At 42.7% G+C, this 13,807-nt stretch overlaps 1 protein-coding gene and 1 long non-coding RNA gene across 2 annotated transcripts in view; both read right to left on the reverse strand.

Moving 5' to 3' along the window:
- Window positions 1-13,807, reverse strand: part of LOC134657883 (uncharacterized) — a 485,626-nt gene that overhangs the window by 85,111 nt on the left and 386,708 nt on the right. The window lies entirely within an intron of this gene.
- Window positions 1-13,807, reverse strand: part of LOC134657797 (ubiquitin carboxyl-terminal hydrolase 20) — a 45,466-nt gene that overhangs the window by 11,441 nt on the left and 20,218 nt on the right. Inside the window, exons 11-16 of the mRNA XM_063513350.1 lie at window positions 13,350-13,479; window positions 10,479-10,587; window positions 9,242-9,361; window positions 7,098-7,213; window positions 4,601-4,779; window positions 3,335-3,521 (exon numbers count right to left, since the gene is read on the reverse strand). Of these exons, the coding sequence (XP_063369420.1) occupies window positions 3,335-3,521; window positions 4,601-4,779; window positions 7,098-7,213; window positions 9,242-9,361; window positions 10,479-10,587; window positions 13,350-13,479 (841 nt within the window). The remainder of the gene's footprint in view (window positions 1-3,334; window positions 3,522-4,600; window positions 4,780-7,097; window positions 7,214-9,241; window positions 9,362-10,478; window positions 10,588-13,349; window positions 13,480-13,807) is intronic.

Consider the following 13,807-nt stretch of genomic DNA (forward strand, 5'->3'; position numbering starts at 1 on the left):
AATATTATATAAATAAATAAATAAACAATTTAAAGGTATAAGATTAAGAGCAACTTATATAAACGACTACTTTTTCTAGTAATAACTTGATAATATCAAGTTGGAAATTATAGACAATCTCCTCAGTTTAAGTGCTTTTCGTGTGGATTCTAAAGGAGCCCAGAGTCCGCATCGGAAATATAATCCCAAAAATTACCGTTGCAGGATTGTCCTATGACCAAAAACACCGGATTATATTGCCCAAAGGTTCTCATGTCACAAACACTTACAACATATTTACATCTTGACAACTAAATCTCAACAACACAAAACAACTAAATCTAAACATTGAAATCTCTTCTTGTTTCAATTAAATTGTTTCCTATCATAGACAAGAGTAAAGTAAAAAACCTAGAAAGTTTTGATGTACGAGTACTATAACAGAACTGTGTTCGGTTATGAACAAGGCATTCGTTTTACGAATTCGAGGATGGAGATAGCTTTCAGTCCGTTACGCGCGTATGTAAGGGTGGTATTTCACCCTGTCCAATTTGTATTTCGTCTCACATTTTGCTTGAGAGAGAGAGTGAGACGCCATGAGATTGGACAAACATATTGGGCAGATGGAATACCACCCTAATGGCCCACCTGTGTGACACGTTACCTGTAGAACAGCGCATAGGCCTCGGTGTGACCAAGCACGGGCGCGGCTCTTGCCACTCTCTGGCCGAGTCCAGCTGGTGTTCCACGCCACGCTGGTGTGATGGCCCGTCTGTGACATGTTACCTGTAGAACAGCACGTAGGCCTCGGTGTGACCAAGCATGGGCGCGGCTCTTGCCACTCTCTGGCCGAGTCCAGCTGGTGTTCCACGCCACGCTGGTGTAATGGCCCGCCTGTGACATGTTACCTGTAGACCAGCACGTAGGCCTCGGTGTGACCAAGCATGGGCGCGGCTCTTGCCACTCTCTGGCCGAATCCACCTGGTGTTCCACGCCACACTGGTGTAATGGCCCGCCTGTGACATGTTACCTGTAGACCAGCACGTAGGCCTCGGTGTGACCAAGCATGGGCGCGGCTCTTGCCACTCTCTGGCCGAATCCACCTGGTGTTCCACGCCACACTGGTGTAATGGCCCGCCTGTGACATGTTACCTGTAGACCAGCACGTAGGCCTCGGTGTGACCAAGCATGGGCGCGGCTCTTGCCACTCTCTGGCCGAATCCACCTGGTGTTCCACGCCACACTGGTGTAATGGCCCGCCTGTGACATGTTACCTGTAGACCAGCACGTAGGCCTCGGTGTGACCAAGCATGGGCGCGGCTCTTGCCACTCTCTGGCCGAATCCACCTGGTGTTCCACGCCACACTGGTGTAATGGCCCGCCTGTGACATGTTACCTGTAGACCAGCACGTAGGCCTCGGTGTGACCAAGCATGGGCGCGGCTCTTGCCACTCTCTGGCCGAATCCACCTGGTGTTCCACGCCACACTGGTGTAATGGCCCGCCTGTGACATGTTACCTGTAGACCAGCACGTAGGCCTCGGTGTGACCAAGCACGGGCGCGGCTCTTGCCATTCTCTGGCCGAATCCACCTGGTGTTCCACGCCACACTGGTGTAATGGCCCGCCTGTGACATGTTACCTGTAGACCAGCACGTAGGCCTCGGTGTGACCAAGCACGGGCGCGGCTCTTGCCACTCTCAAGCCGAGTCCAGCTGGTGTTCCACGCCACACTGGTGTGATGGCCCGCCTGTGTGACACGTTACCTGTAGACCAGCACGTAGGCCTCGGTGTGACCAAGCACGGGCGCGGCTCTTGCCACTCTCTGGCCGAGTCCAGCTGGTGTTCCACGCCACACTGGTGTAATGGCCCGCCTGTGACATGTTACCTGTAGAACAGCACGTAGGCCTCGGTGTGACCAAGCATGGGCGCGGCTCTTGCCACTCTCAAGCCGAGTCCACCTGGTGTTCCACGCCACACTGGTGTAATGGCCCGCCTGTGACATGTTACCTGTAGAACAGCACGTAGGCCTCGGTGTGACCAAGCATGGGCGCGGCTCTTGCCACTCTCAAGCCGAGTCCAGCTGGTGTTCCACGCCACACTGGTGTGATGGCCCGCCTGTGTGACACGTTACCTGTAGACCAGCACGTAGGCCTCGGTGTGACCAAGCACGGGCGCGGCTCTTGCCACTCTCTGGCCGAGTCCAGCTGGTGTTCCACGCCACACTGGTGTAATGGCCCGCCTGTGACATGTTACCTGTAGAACAGCACGTAGGCCTCGGTGTGACCAAGCATGGGCGCGGCTCTTGCCACTCTCAAGCCGAGTCCACCTGGTGTTCCACGCCACACTGGTGTAATGGCCCGCCTGTGACATGTTACCTGTAGAACAGCACGTAGGCCTCGGTGTGACCAAGCATGGGCGCGGCTCTTGCCACTCTCAAGCCGAGTCCAGCTGGTGTTCCACGCCACACTGGTGTGATGGCCCGCCTGTGTGACACGTTACCTGTAGACCAGCACGTAGGCCTCGGTGTGACCAAGCATGGGCGCGGCTCTTGCCACTCTCTGGCCGAATCCACCTGGTGTTCCACGCCACACTGGTGTAATGGCCCGCCTGTGACATGTTACCTGTAGAACAGCACGTAGGCCTCGGTGTGACCAAGCACGGGCGCGGCTCTTGCCACTCTCTGGCCGAATCCACCTGGTGTTCCACGCCACACTGGTGAAATGGCCCGCCTGTGACATGTTACCTGTAGAACAGCACGTAGGCCTCGGTGTGACCAAGCACGGGCGCGGCTCTTGCCACTCTCTGGCCGAATCCACCTGGTGTTCCACGCCACACTGGTGTAATGGCCCGCCTGTGACATGTTACCTGTAGAACAGCACGTAGGCCTCGGTGTGACCAAGCATGGGCGCGGCTCTTGCCACTCTCAAGCCGAGTCCAGCTGGTGTTCCACGCCACGCTGTGTAATGGCCCGCCTGTGACATGTTACCTGTAGACCAGCACGTAGGCCTCGGTGTGACCAAGCACGAGCGCGGCTCTTGCCACTCTCTGGCCGAGTCCAGCTGGTGTTCCACGCCACGCTGGTGTAATGGCCCGCCTGTGACATGTTACCTGTAGACCAGCACGTAGGCCTCGGTGTGACCAAGCATGGGCGCGGCTCTTGCCACTCTCTGGCCGAGTCCAGCTGGTGTTCCACGCCACGCTGGTGTAATGGCCCGCCTGTGACATGTTACCTGTAGAACAGCACGTAGGCCTCGGTGTGACCAAGCACGGGCGCGGCTCTTGCCACTCTCAAGCCGAGTCCAGCTGGTGTTCCACGCCACGCTGGTGTGATGGCCCGCCTGTGTGACACGTTACCTGTAGAACAGCACGTAGGCCTCGGTGTGGTCCAGCATGGGCGCTGCGAGCGGCGCGACGGCCTGGTCGTCGAACGTGAACCAGCCGCGCGGGTTGCGCGCCACGCACGTGTAGTGCCCGCCGCCGGCCGTGCCCGTGTGGCAGATCACCGCGCACAACGAGTACCGGGTTATTTTTGAGGTGCAATCTGAAACAATAATTTTTATTTTAATAACAAAAATTCCGTGAGACACAGACATATAAAACACAAAACATCACACTTACCGTCCGTCACCGTTAACGCAAGCTCCTGATGACACTCCTCGTCAAGCGTTTTACGACTTAAAATACGTGAGTGACCCGTTTTTAATATAGTTAATGATGTTTATGTTAAATTTTCGTACTGCGATATCACTAAATTGCATCTTTGGATTAAAGGTAACCTAGTTTCTGCCCTGACTTCCCCAAAATACGATGCAATAATGGAGATGCTACGTACGAAGATAGGCGTAATAGGTAAGTGTGTCTCAGTACTCAATATAAAGTTCGAAATTGTTGTAGATTTTTACCTATGTGTAACCTACCCCTACCCCAAAATACTCTGCCGTAGTCGAAATTGATATGAGAGTAGTGGTAATATTTTGCTGCATGTAGTCAAGCACGAAAAAACACTCCTTTCACATTCCCCAAAATACTATGCCATACGGGAGCGAGATAGAGAAGTGGCCGTAATACACATTCTTTTAAACTGTTGTGAGACATACTAACATTGAATAATTTTACGGTTTAGACTGACATTTAGTTATAATTATTGAATTTGTTTACCTTTATGTGTATAAGGTTGCATGTTTAGGTCAAGCGGGAAAAAAACACTCCTTTTACGTTCCCCAAAATACTATGCCATACGGGAGCGAGGTAGAGAAGTAGTCGTAATACGCACTTTTTACTAACTTGCAATGTACCTATGTATGTAAATATGTTTGTACGGGTCAAATCTTGCAAATTAAATTTGACCCACTTCCCGACTTCCAATGTAGCTGCCAATTTGCATACATATTAAGTCTGGTGACAATGCAATATTATGGTTCCATCGAGCTGATCTGCCGATGGAGACAGGAGGTGGCCATAGGAATGCTGTGATAAAACAACGAAACCTAATTGTGTTTGGGGTTTTTAGAATTGTCTCGATGGGTATGTGGCAAGAAAAGTACAGTCAGCGATAAAATCGTGTACCAAAAATGAAATTTTTGCCAAACACTTATTGTTATAATTATAGAGTTTTGTTACCTTTATGTGTATAGGGCTGCATGTTGAGGTCGTGCAGCGGGAAGGACACCCGGGCGGCCACCTTGGCGCTGAACATGAGTTCGTGCCGGAAGCGCTTCAGGTGCACGCACAGCACTTCCGGCAGACGGACCACGCCGGACAACTTCACGCCGTTGCGCAACTTGTTGCAACGGGAACAGCTGGGGACAAATGTACCTGTTACTGTAAATACTAAGTAAATATTAAGTAAAATAAATCATCATCATCTTCCTCGCGTTGTCCCGGCATTTTGCCACGGCTCATGGGAGCCTGGGGTCTCTTACCGCTAGGCCACCAGCGCTATAGTTCGTTTTTTTAGCATTAGAAAGAACTTGAAAGAAGGTAAGCGATTTTGACATGTCTTTTAATTGAAAAACACTTTTTAAAAATCAATAACTATTACTTATGAAAGCAGAAGACTATAAAAGATCGTATTAGATTAATAATTGTTACATATTTACCGTAACTTGTTTTTAAAATGTGTTTTTCAATTAAAAGACACATCAAGATTGTTTAGCTTATTTCTAATGCTATAAAAATGAACTATAGGTTAGGTTTTTTATAATATGTTTATGAGTATTTTGTATTGTTTTTGTAAGTGTTTTTGTATTTTATTTTTATATCCATATTATAATAAATATTAAAAATAAATAAAGTGATAATATTTATTTAAAAGAAAAAAACCTTATTAACAATTATTAATATCATGTGGCCCACACTAGGCTATGCCTGTCACGTGGTGGCCGGATTCGTAATTCGTAAGTTAAAGGTAAAAAGTAAAGACTAATCTAATAGGTAATTAATGTAATAGAGAAATTAAGCAATTCAAAGAAAGAAAAAATTGTGTGTGTGCGTGTGTGTATTATATTTATTCTTTATCGTATTTTTAGGGGACCGGACCTCAAAAGGAAAAATCGGAACCAATATAGGATAACTCGTGCGTCTGTCTGCCTGTCTGTCCGTCTCGCACTTAATCTTTTAACAATAAAGTCGCGTCAAGATCATTTTGAACACCTCGCCCGCTAGCAACTTCTGCTGCTGACTGTATTTACTCAACAATTTATGCATGCACTTAATAGGGGTACAACGTAAAATGGAAGGGACCACGTAAAGTGACATCTGCTGACTTTCAAGATTATTTATTTATTATTATTACAATATATTTACACAGCATTACAGTTCGCACCAAAGCGCTGGCAAATGTATACATGCAAATAGCAAAATTCGTACATAATGATTAAATTATAATTTAGTCATGCAAATAACATCAATTAAAAATAACATCAATTAAAAATAACATCAATTAAAACTATGTCAAGTGATTTAAAATATGCAACTAGGTAATATACAATTCATCATGTCAAACAATAAGATTAAACAGTGGAAAAGAAAATAAACTAATCTTAAGATGTACAGCTTGGCAAAAAAGAGTAGAAATTAAAACGTGGCAACATTGTAGTGTCCCTATCAAACCAATTTATATAAGAACGCGACGACACTACAGTGTTGTCACTTTTTAGGGTTCCGTACCCAAAGGGTAAAAACGGGACCCTATTACTAAGACTCCGCTGTCCGTCCGTCCGTCCGTCTGTCACCAGGCTGTATCTCACGAACCGTGATAGCTAGACCGTTGAAATTTTCACAGATGATGTATTTCTGTTGCCGCTATAACAACAAATACTAAAAACAGAATAAAATAAAGATTTAAGTGGGGCTCCCATACAACAAACGTGATTTTTGACCGAAGTTAAGCAACGTCGGGCGGGGTCAGTACTTGGATGGGTGACCGTTTTTAGGGTTCCGTAGCCAAATGGCAAAAAACGGAACCCTTATAGATTCGTCATGTCTGTCTGTCTGTCTGTCCGTCTGTCTGTCCGTCCGTATGTCACAGCCACTTTTCTCCGAAACTATAAGAACTATACTGTTGAAACTTGGTAAGTAGATGTATTCTGTGAACCGCATTAAGATATTCACACAAAAATAGAAAAAAACAATAAATTTTTGGGGTTCCCCATACTTCGAACTGAAACTCAAATTTTTTTTTTTCATCAAACCCATACGTTCTATGGATAGGTCTTCAAAAATGATATTGAGGTTTCTAATATCATTTTTTTCTAAACTGAATAGTTTGCGCGAGAGACACTTCCAAAGTGGTAAAATGTGTGTCCCCCCCCCTGTAACTTCTAAAATAAGAGAATGATAAAACTAAAAAAAATATATGATGTACATTACCATGTAAACTTCCACCGAAAATTGGTTTGAACGAGATCTAGTAAGTAGTTTTTTTTATACGTCATAAATCGCCTAAATACGGAACCCTTCATGGGCGAGTCCGACTCGCACTTATTTATTTTGCTTGTTTTTTGTTGATGGTGCGGAACCCTCCGTGCGCGAGTCCGACTCGCACTTGGCCGCTTTTAATTTCTACTCTTTTTTGCCAAGATGTAAGAAGTAATAATTAATAAAGTACAAGATGTACCTGTACATGTTGTCTCCTTTCAACTCGTCAGCGCTGAAGAAGGCAGCGAGGCAGTCCTGGAGCGACACCACGGGGCCGTAGAACCAGGATCGGAGCCAGCTGAGTATCCACCACATCTGTACAGAAGCATAGAGAAAAAATACATAGAGTGCTCACTCCATACATCAGTTTTAGTACCAAAAAGACTATTAGCATCTAGCATCGAGTAGCGGAACTATCAGTACTGCTACTTAACAATAGATGTAGACCGACCGGAAAGTCTTATGCTGTTGAGATAAGACTTTCCGGTCGGTGCTACATCTATTGTCAAGTAGCAGTACTGATAGTTCCGCTACTCGATGCTAGATGTAGACACTGAAATTAATAGTCTGAACTGATGTATGGAGTGAGCACTCTATGTATTTTTTTCTCTATGACAGAAGTTAATATTTGAAGATTTCTTACACAAATCGATTTACCCCCTTATTAATAAACGCGCTACAATCCTCAATTTGCTAATAATCGTTTGTCCTTATCTGTCATTTTGACTTATGTATTTGTAAGAAAGGGATAAAACATAAATCAGGCCCGTAAAGATTTATAAGGGGGTTAAGCTTTGGATTCCTCCGAAAACGGTGCCGTCATATGACGGCCGTCATATAGCGGCAGCAAAAGACGGCCGTCTTTACGGTGACGACTTGTGGAAAGTACCACGGCGTCATAACACACCGTCATCCACCAAGGTCAAAGCGGCAAATTTGAAAAATGTAGGCGCGATGGGATAACGTCCCATAGAAAATTTGAATTTCGCGCCTTTTCCTACTGACAAGATTTGCTTGATCATCTATAATTTACTTGGAGGATGAAATATCATCAGAAGAGGAAAATAATCGTAGTACGGAATCATTTATTCAAATCTCGTGTCATTTATTCAAAATGGCGTCACCGCTATCTAATAAAACGTTCACGAAACTATCGACAAGGTCATGACGGCCGTCATCTTACGTTACGTTGACAATCAACGTAACGTAACGCCGTCTAGGAAACCGCGCCATCTTGTTTACATAGACAACGTTCTAGTGACGTCAGTCAACGCTATATAGCGGCCGTAATATGACGGCACCGTTTTCGGAGGAATCCAAAGCTTTAGTCCTAAGTAAAACCAAGTTATTGATGAGTAGATATATTATAGTCTAAGAAAAAATCATACCCCCCGAGTTACCGTATAACCTACTGGGCTAGAGATGGGTCGCGGGTATTTACTCAGGCTCAGGGTGACCACTATTTACTACAACCAAAATTCCCTGACTTTTCCCGGTTTTCCAGGCGTTTTTTCAAGTTTTTCCCTGACCATAATCTTAAATGTAATAAATATATAGTATATAACTGGAATACATTTTTGAGTTTTTGCTTGGGTATAACTGAAACAAAACTACCTAGTCGTTTTGAAATGCGGCGGTTCGACGATTAGCCGGATTGTCATTGCGATACGTTCTTCAATAAGGCGGCCTACGTTTAAGGCCTGGCCAAACACAAGGCGCAACGCAGCGCCGCGGTCGCGCCGCGCGACCGTCATCGTTAAAGAGTTCGCTAAGTTTCATAGTTAACCGCCGCGGCGCGCCGGCTGAAGTTGATCAGTCTGTCAAGTGCGTATGGTGCAACTGGCCCTTAGATACAGAATAACTAATAGTACTACCGTACAGAAAATTCACTCCTTCACAAAAGTCAGATTTAGGTATAAAATTACACCTATATCGCCGCCTGCAAGCAAAATTGAAACTTATAACCGCGCACGCACCGTGAATCTCCTTTGCGCGCCGCAGTTTTATGACCGAGCTGTGAGTGTCGGCACGGGGTTATCACTTGACAAGTTTTTATACCTATACCCACTGATTTATTATTTTTAAAATAAATATGTTGGAATTACAAACGTTGATTATGTAAACATACATTTTTTATCCGGAGATAGTATGTCTGATTCTCGCGGAAGTAAGTTTCGAAGCCATTGTGTATTTTCAATTTAGCGCGAGCGCCGCGTGACACGAGTATCGTGCGCGCCGAGCGGCAGCCCACTGCTATACGCCTGTCCGATGGGCGCGCCGGCCAAATGTACCTAAACTGCGGAGTGACACCCCCCTGCCTTAGACTAGGTTGGCTAAAATTACCCAGGAGTCGTGGTCAGGCGGCAGATGGTCGAGCGCCGGCTGCGAGCGCAACACGGCGAGGTGCTCACGCGACGGTATGGGGAGGGACAGGTCCTGGAACGTCTCCACCCGTGTTGACACCTGCCACACAAATTTATTAATATACTGGATCAACCAAATCTTGTCAGTAGTAAAAGACGGCAAATTTGAAAAATCACGGGTTAGCAACACTGTGTTCGAATAATTCCAAAATCGCGTGTCATCTGTGTGTTATCTGTGGAATGTGGATCGTGAATGACAGCCATCATCTTATTGTTTACATTCTGAATCGTTTCTATTTCAAGAGAAATTTCTGCTGTCACCATTAAATACCAAGATTATGCATGACCTCAAGCAAAGCTAAGGTGCCTACAATGTATAATCATGCTCGTTGACGGTAAACATTACTAAAATTTGAGGTTATGATAATTCACTCGAACTGACGTATGAAGGGCGGAAAAATAAACACGTTTTGGTTCGATGTACATTGCTGCTTTTCTTAGCGCAATTCTGCTCTTTGAGTGTTACTTTAATTTGCAGTACATTGCTACTGACAAGATTTGTTTGACGCACTATAGATCTTTATTATTTCAATCCAATAAATTCAGAAACAGAAATAAGTTGTTTATTTTTACCAAAATTCAAGGCGAGAGCGAAAGTTTTATAACGAAGGTTTATTCAAATTATATTTAAAATGTGTGTGCTGGAAGGAACATAATCAAAACATATTTTAACCCGTTCGGCGGCGGGCCCTACGGTTATAGCCGTGCCGCTAACTCTTGAAAGTTTATATTCAATTAGTACGTCTACCGTTACCGCCGCCGAACGTGTTAACTATCATAGGCAGACTTAGTATAGGTATAGGTAGGTATAGACAGAGACAAAATTCTTGTACCTATTTGTACGTCTTAGACACTACGATTGTAAAATTGAAATTATTACATAAATTAATTAAAAACTGAAATAGATGTCATATATACTTGGTCAAGCAGATCTTGACAGTAAAAAAGGCGGCAAATTTGAAAAATGTAGGCGTGAAGGGATATCGTCCCATAGAAAATTTAAATTTCGCGCCTTTTTTTACTGACAAGGTTTGTTTGACCAGCTATATTAAAGAAAAAGTGACAAAGCCCTCCAGTGGTGAAGGCCGGATTCGAACCGGCGTCTTAAAATAATTTGATTTGTTCCCAAAGTTGTAAAATTGATTTAGACTAGATACCCGGTCGCAGATGAGGCACTGCACTGAAGACAGCAGTTTTCCGTCGAACACGTCGGAGATGATGCTGCGGTAGCGAGCGCCGCCGCCATCGCCTCCGCCGCTCTGTTTCCTGGTCACATAATCGGAATGGTTTAGCATTTAAGCGCCTTTATACACCGTGTTTTTTAGGGTTCCGTAGCCAAATGGCAAAAAACGGAACCCTTATAGATTCGTCATGTCCGTCTGTCTGTCCGTCCGTATGTCACAGCCACTTTTCTCCGAAACTATAAGAACTATACTGTTGAAACTTGGTAAGTAGATGTATTCTGTGAACCGCATTAAGATTTTCACACAAAAATAGAAAAAAAACAATAATTTTTAGGGTTCCCCATACTTAGAACTGAAACTCAAAATTTTTTTTTTCATCAAACCCATACGTGTGGGGTATCTATGGATAGGTCTTCAAAAATGATATTGAGGTTTCTAATATCATTTTTTTCTAAACTGAATAGTTTGCGCGAGAGACACTTCCAAAGTGGTATAATGTGTCCCCCCCCCCCCGTAACTTCTAAAATAACAGATTGATAAAACTAAAAAAAATATATGATGTACATTACCATGTAAACTTCCACCGAAAATTGGTTTGAACGAGATCTAGTAAGTAGTTTTTTTTAATACGTCATAAATCGCCTAAATACGGAACCCTTCATGGGCAAGTCCGACTCGCACTTGGCCGCTTTTTTTTTATTTCCTTTAATTTCAAGGGTGCATTCCTGAGCTTAAATCAAGTAACTTTCTCAAAGACACCGATATTCTAATTAACTTCATTTCGGAGATAATCAATATCTTTTTTTTCCTATAAGGCCTCTACAAGCGTGTACACTTGCCTTAGGGCCGGTTTACATATTGATTATGTTTAGAATGAGTTCATACATTTGCTACTAAACTTAGGTACAATCTCGGTCGATCGATGTTCGAAATGACATTGATATGTCACAGATTTCAGTTGTTTGGTTGAGTTAAATGTAATGCCCGTGTTACAACAACGGTTTATGCTACATTTAATTAGTTTTTAAACTTAATTTTTTTTTGTAAAAAAAAGCAAAAAAAAAAATTTTTTTTGAAAATTAACTATGCCATTTAGTTCTCTTAAACGTACTTAACCATACCCCGAAGTTAACGGAATTCAATAAAAACACGGTGTATTTACAGAAAATAACTTACAAACTTTATGATTAACCCTTTGAACGCCACACCGAAAGGGTTAAATAAAACTGCCAACTTTTTCATGTGTAGTCAATCCTTGAGCCCCCTCCAGACGATGTGCGTGAATCGCGGCGCGAAGCCGCGAACGCGTTTTTTTTTATCACAAAGTACACAACAATTTTTAATAATTTATATTCCTCGCCAAACTGCGGTTGCAGTTTGTTGGCGAGATCGCGCTCATTTTTAAGTTGTATTATGCTATGCACTAATGCACTAAATACTAAACTTAACTTAAATACATACTATCCAAAAAGCGAGCATGCATGGCGATTATGATGACAAATCAAAAAAGACAAGTAGGTCATAACATTTGAAATTATTTTAACAACAAAATTCAGGTAAAGGTTCATGAGTAAGTATAGTTTTAATATTAGGGTATATTTTTCAATAACATATTTTTTAACTCATTTTTAAATGTAGCCTTACTATATTTATTTCGCAGTCGATTTCGCTGTCTGTGAAAATCGACTACACACTCGCGGATTCGCGCACGAGTGTGGAGCGGGCTTTGGGTTATTTCAACGGCGTTAATGACCCGTGAGTTGAAGGTCACTGTATTGTATTATTGTGTAGGCATTAAAATGTTATAAAAAGAGTATTTCCACGAAAGATAAGTAAAACATCTAGGTTGAAAAGTGCCACTTTGACTTCAATATTCTCTTAGTTTAGCTAGTAGGTAGTTTAGCCAAATCCCAATATATAGATAGATAGATAATATTTATTTCTGATTGAAAATTTACATGTTACTTCCTTAAAAATAGCAGAAATTCACAAAAAGATCGTCAAGTGTATACAAACAAAATTTAAAGAATAATAAAAATAATAGTAAATTGTGAAATCAATAATGTCAAAAATAAAATAGAAATAAAATTAAAATGTCGTACAACTTAACTAAAATCTAAAACTATTTTGTATATAATACTAGGGCTTTCCTAGGTAATATAATGTCAAGTTCCATAAATAAAATGTCAAAAATGAATACAAAAAAGCAAAATAAAATAAAAACAATAATTTCAATTTATATTACAAAATATATTACAAGTATCATCAAGTTGTCTATGTGTCTGTTTCGATTTACGTATAAATCGTCGCCTAGCTAGTACCCATAATACAAGTTTTACTTAGTTTGGGGCTAGATTGTGTAAAATCCCGAAATAATAGTTATTTGTACAACAAGAGATCAAAGTTTGATATTTCTTCGAGTGCTTATTTTGAGTCCCGTGCAAGCGAAAGATTCTATACTAGATCTCTCTAGTATAATCTATCTCTAATTTAGAATCTTGAGCGTAGTAAGGGACTCAAAAGCGCACGAGATGTAAATAACTTTGATCTCGTGTAGTTCACAAAACTTTTCACCTCAGCAGTGAGAACATATTAGAGAACCCGAAAAATGTATTCCTTCTTCATCACTTACCTCTATTCACTCATGTTTTCTTAAGATATACCAACAATTAAGTTTTCACCTCAGCAGCTCGAATAAGGGTACTTTGCTACTTAATAACAGTGAGCAAAATCGCATTTTGCTCATTTTGTCTTACTCAGTGAGCAAAATGCGATTTTGCTCACTGTTTTTAAGTAGCAAAGTACACTTGTTCGAGCTGCTGAGGTGAAAAATATAAAACTCACGGTGGGTGGTGAACGGGTGGGTCGGGGGCGTCACTGGCGCCACTCGAGCAGGTTTCGTACCGATCTTCCGCTTCGCTTGAACATGACAACGATGATTCTGAGCCGACATCACGTGACGATGAGGCTAAAGCTGTCAAAAAATAATTTGAAAATATAATCTGTAGTTGTTTATACTTTTCTCAAATATTCGACATGGTAGTCGTTTTCAAGGTTTTCCGGGGTACGCCAATGGACGCCAACTTTATCATTGCAAAAAAGTTAACGATTACCGAACTGTATCGAGACTGGTACAAAATAAGGAAACTCTATACTTAGGTATTAACTGTGAAAGCAATCACTGTAATATGTTCAAGACTTCAAAATTGCTACTATTAGTTTTTCAACTACTAGCGACCCGGCCCGGCTTCGCACGGGTTACACAAAACCTTAACAAATTATACACCTAAACCTTCCTCAAG

Source organism: Cydia amplana, chromosome 21 (genome assembly GCF_948474715.1).
Source record: "Cydia amplana chromosome 21, ilCydAmpl1.1, whole genome shotgun sequence".
In the NCBI taxonomy this organism is placed as follows: Eukaryota; Metazoa; Arthropoda; class Insecta; order Lepidoptera; family Tortricidae; genus Cydia; species Cydia amplana.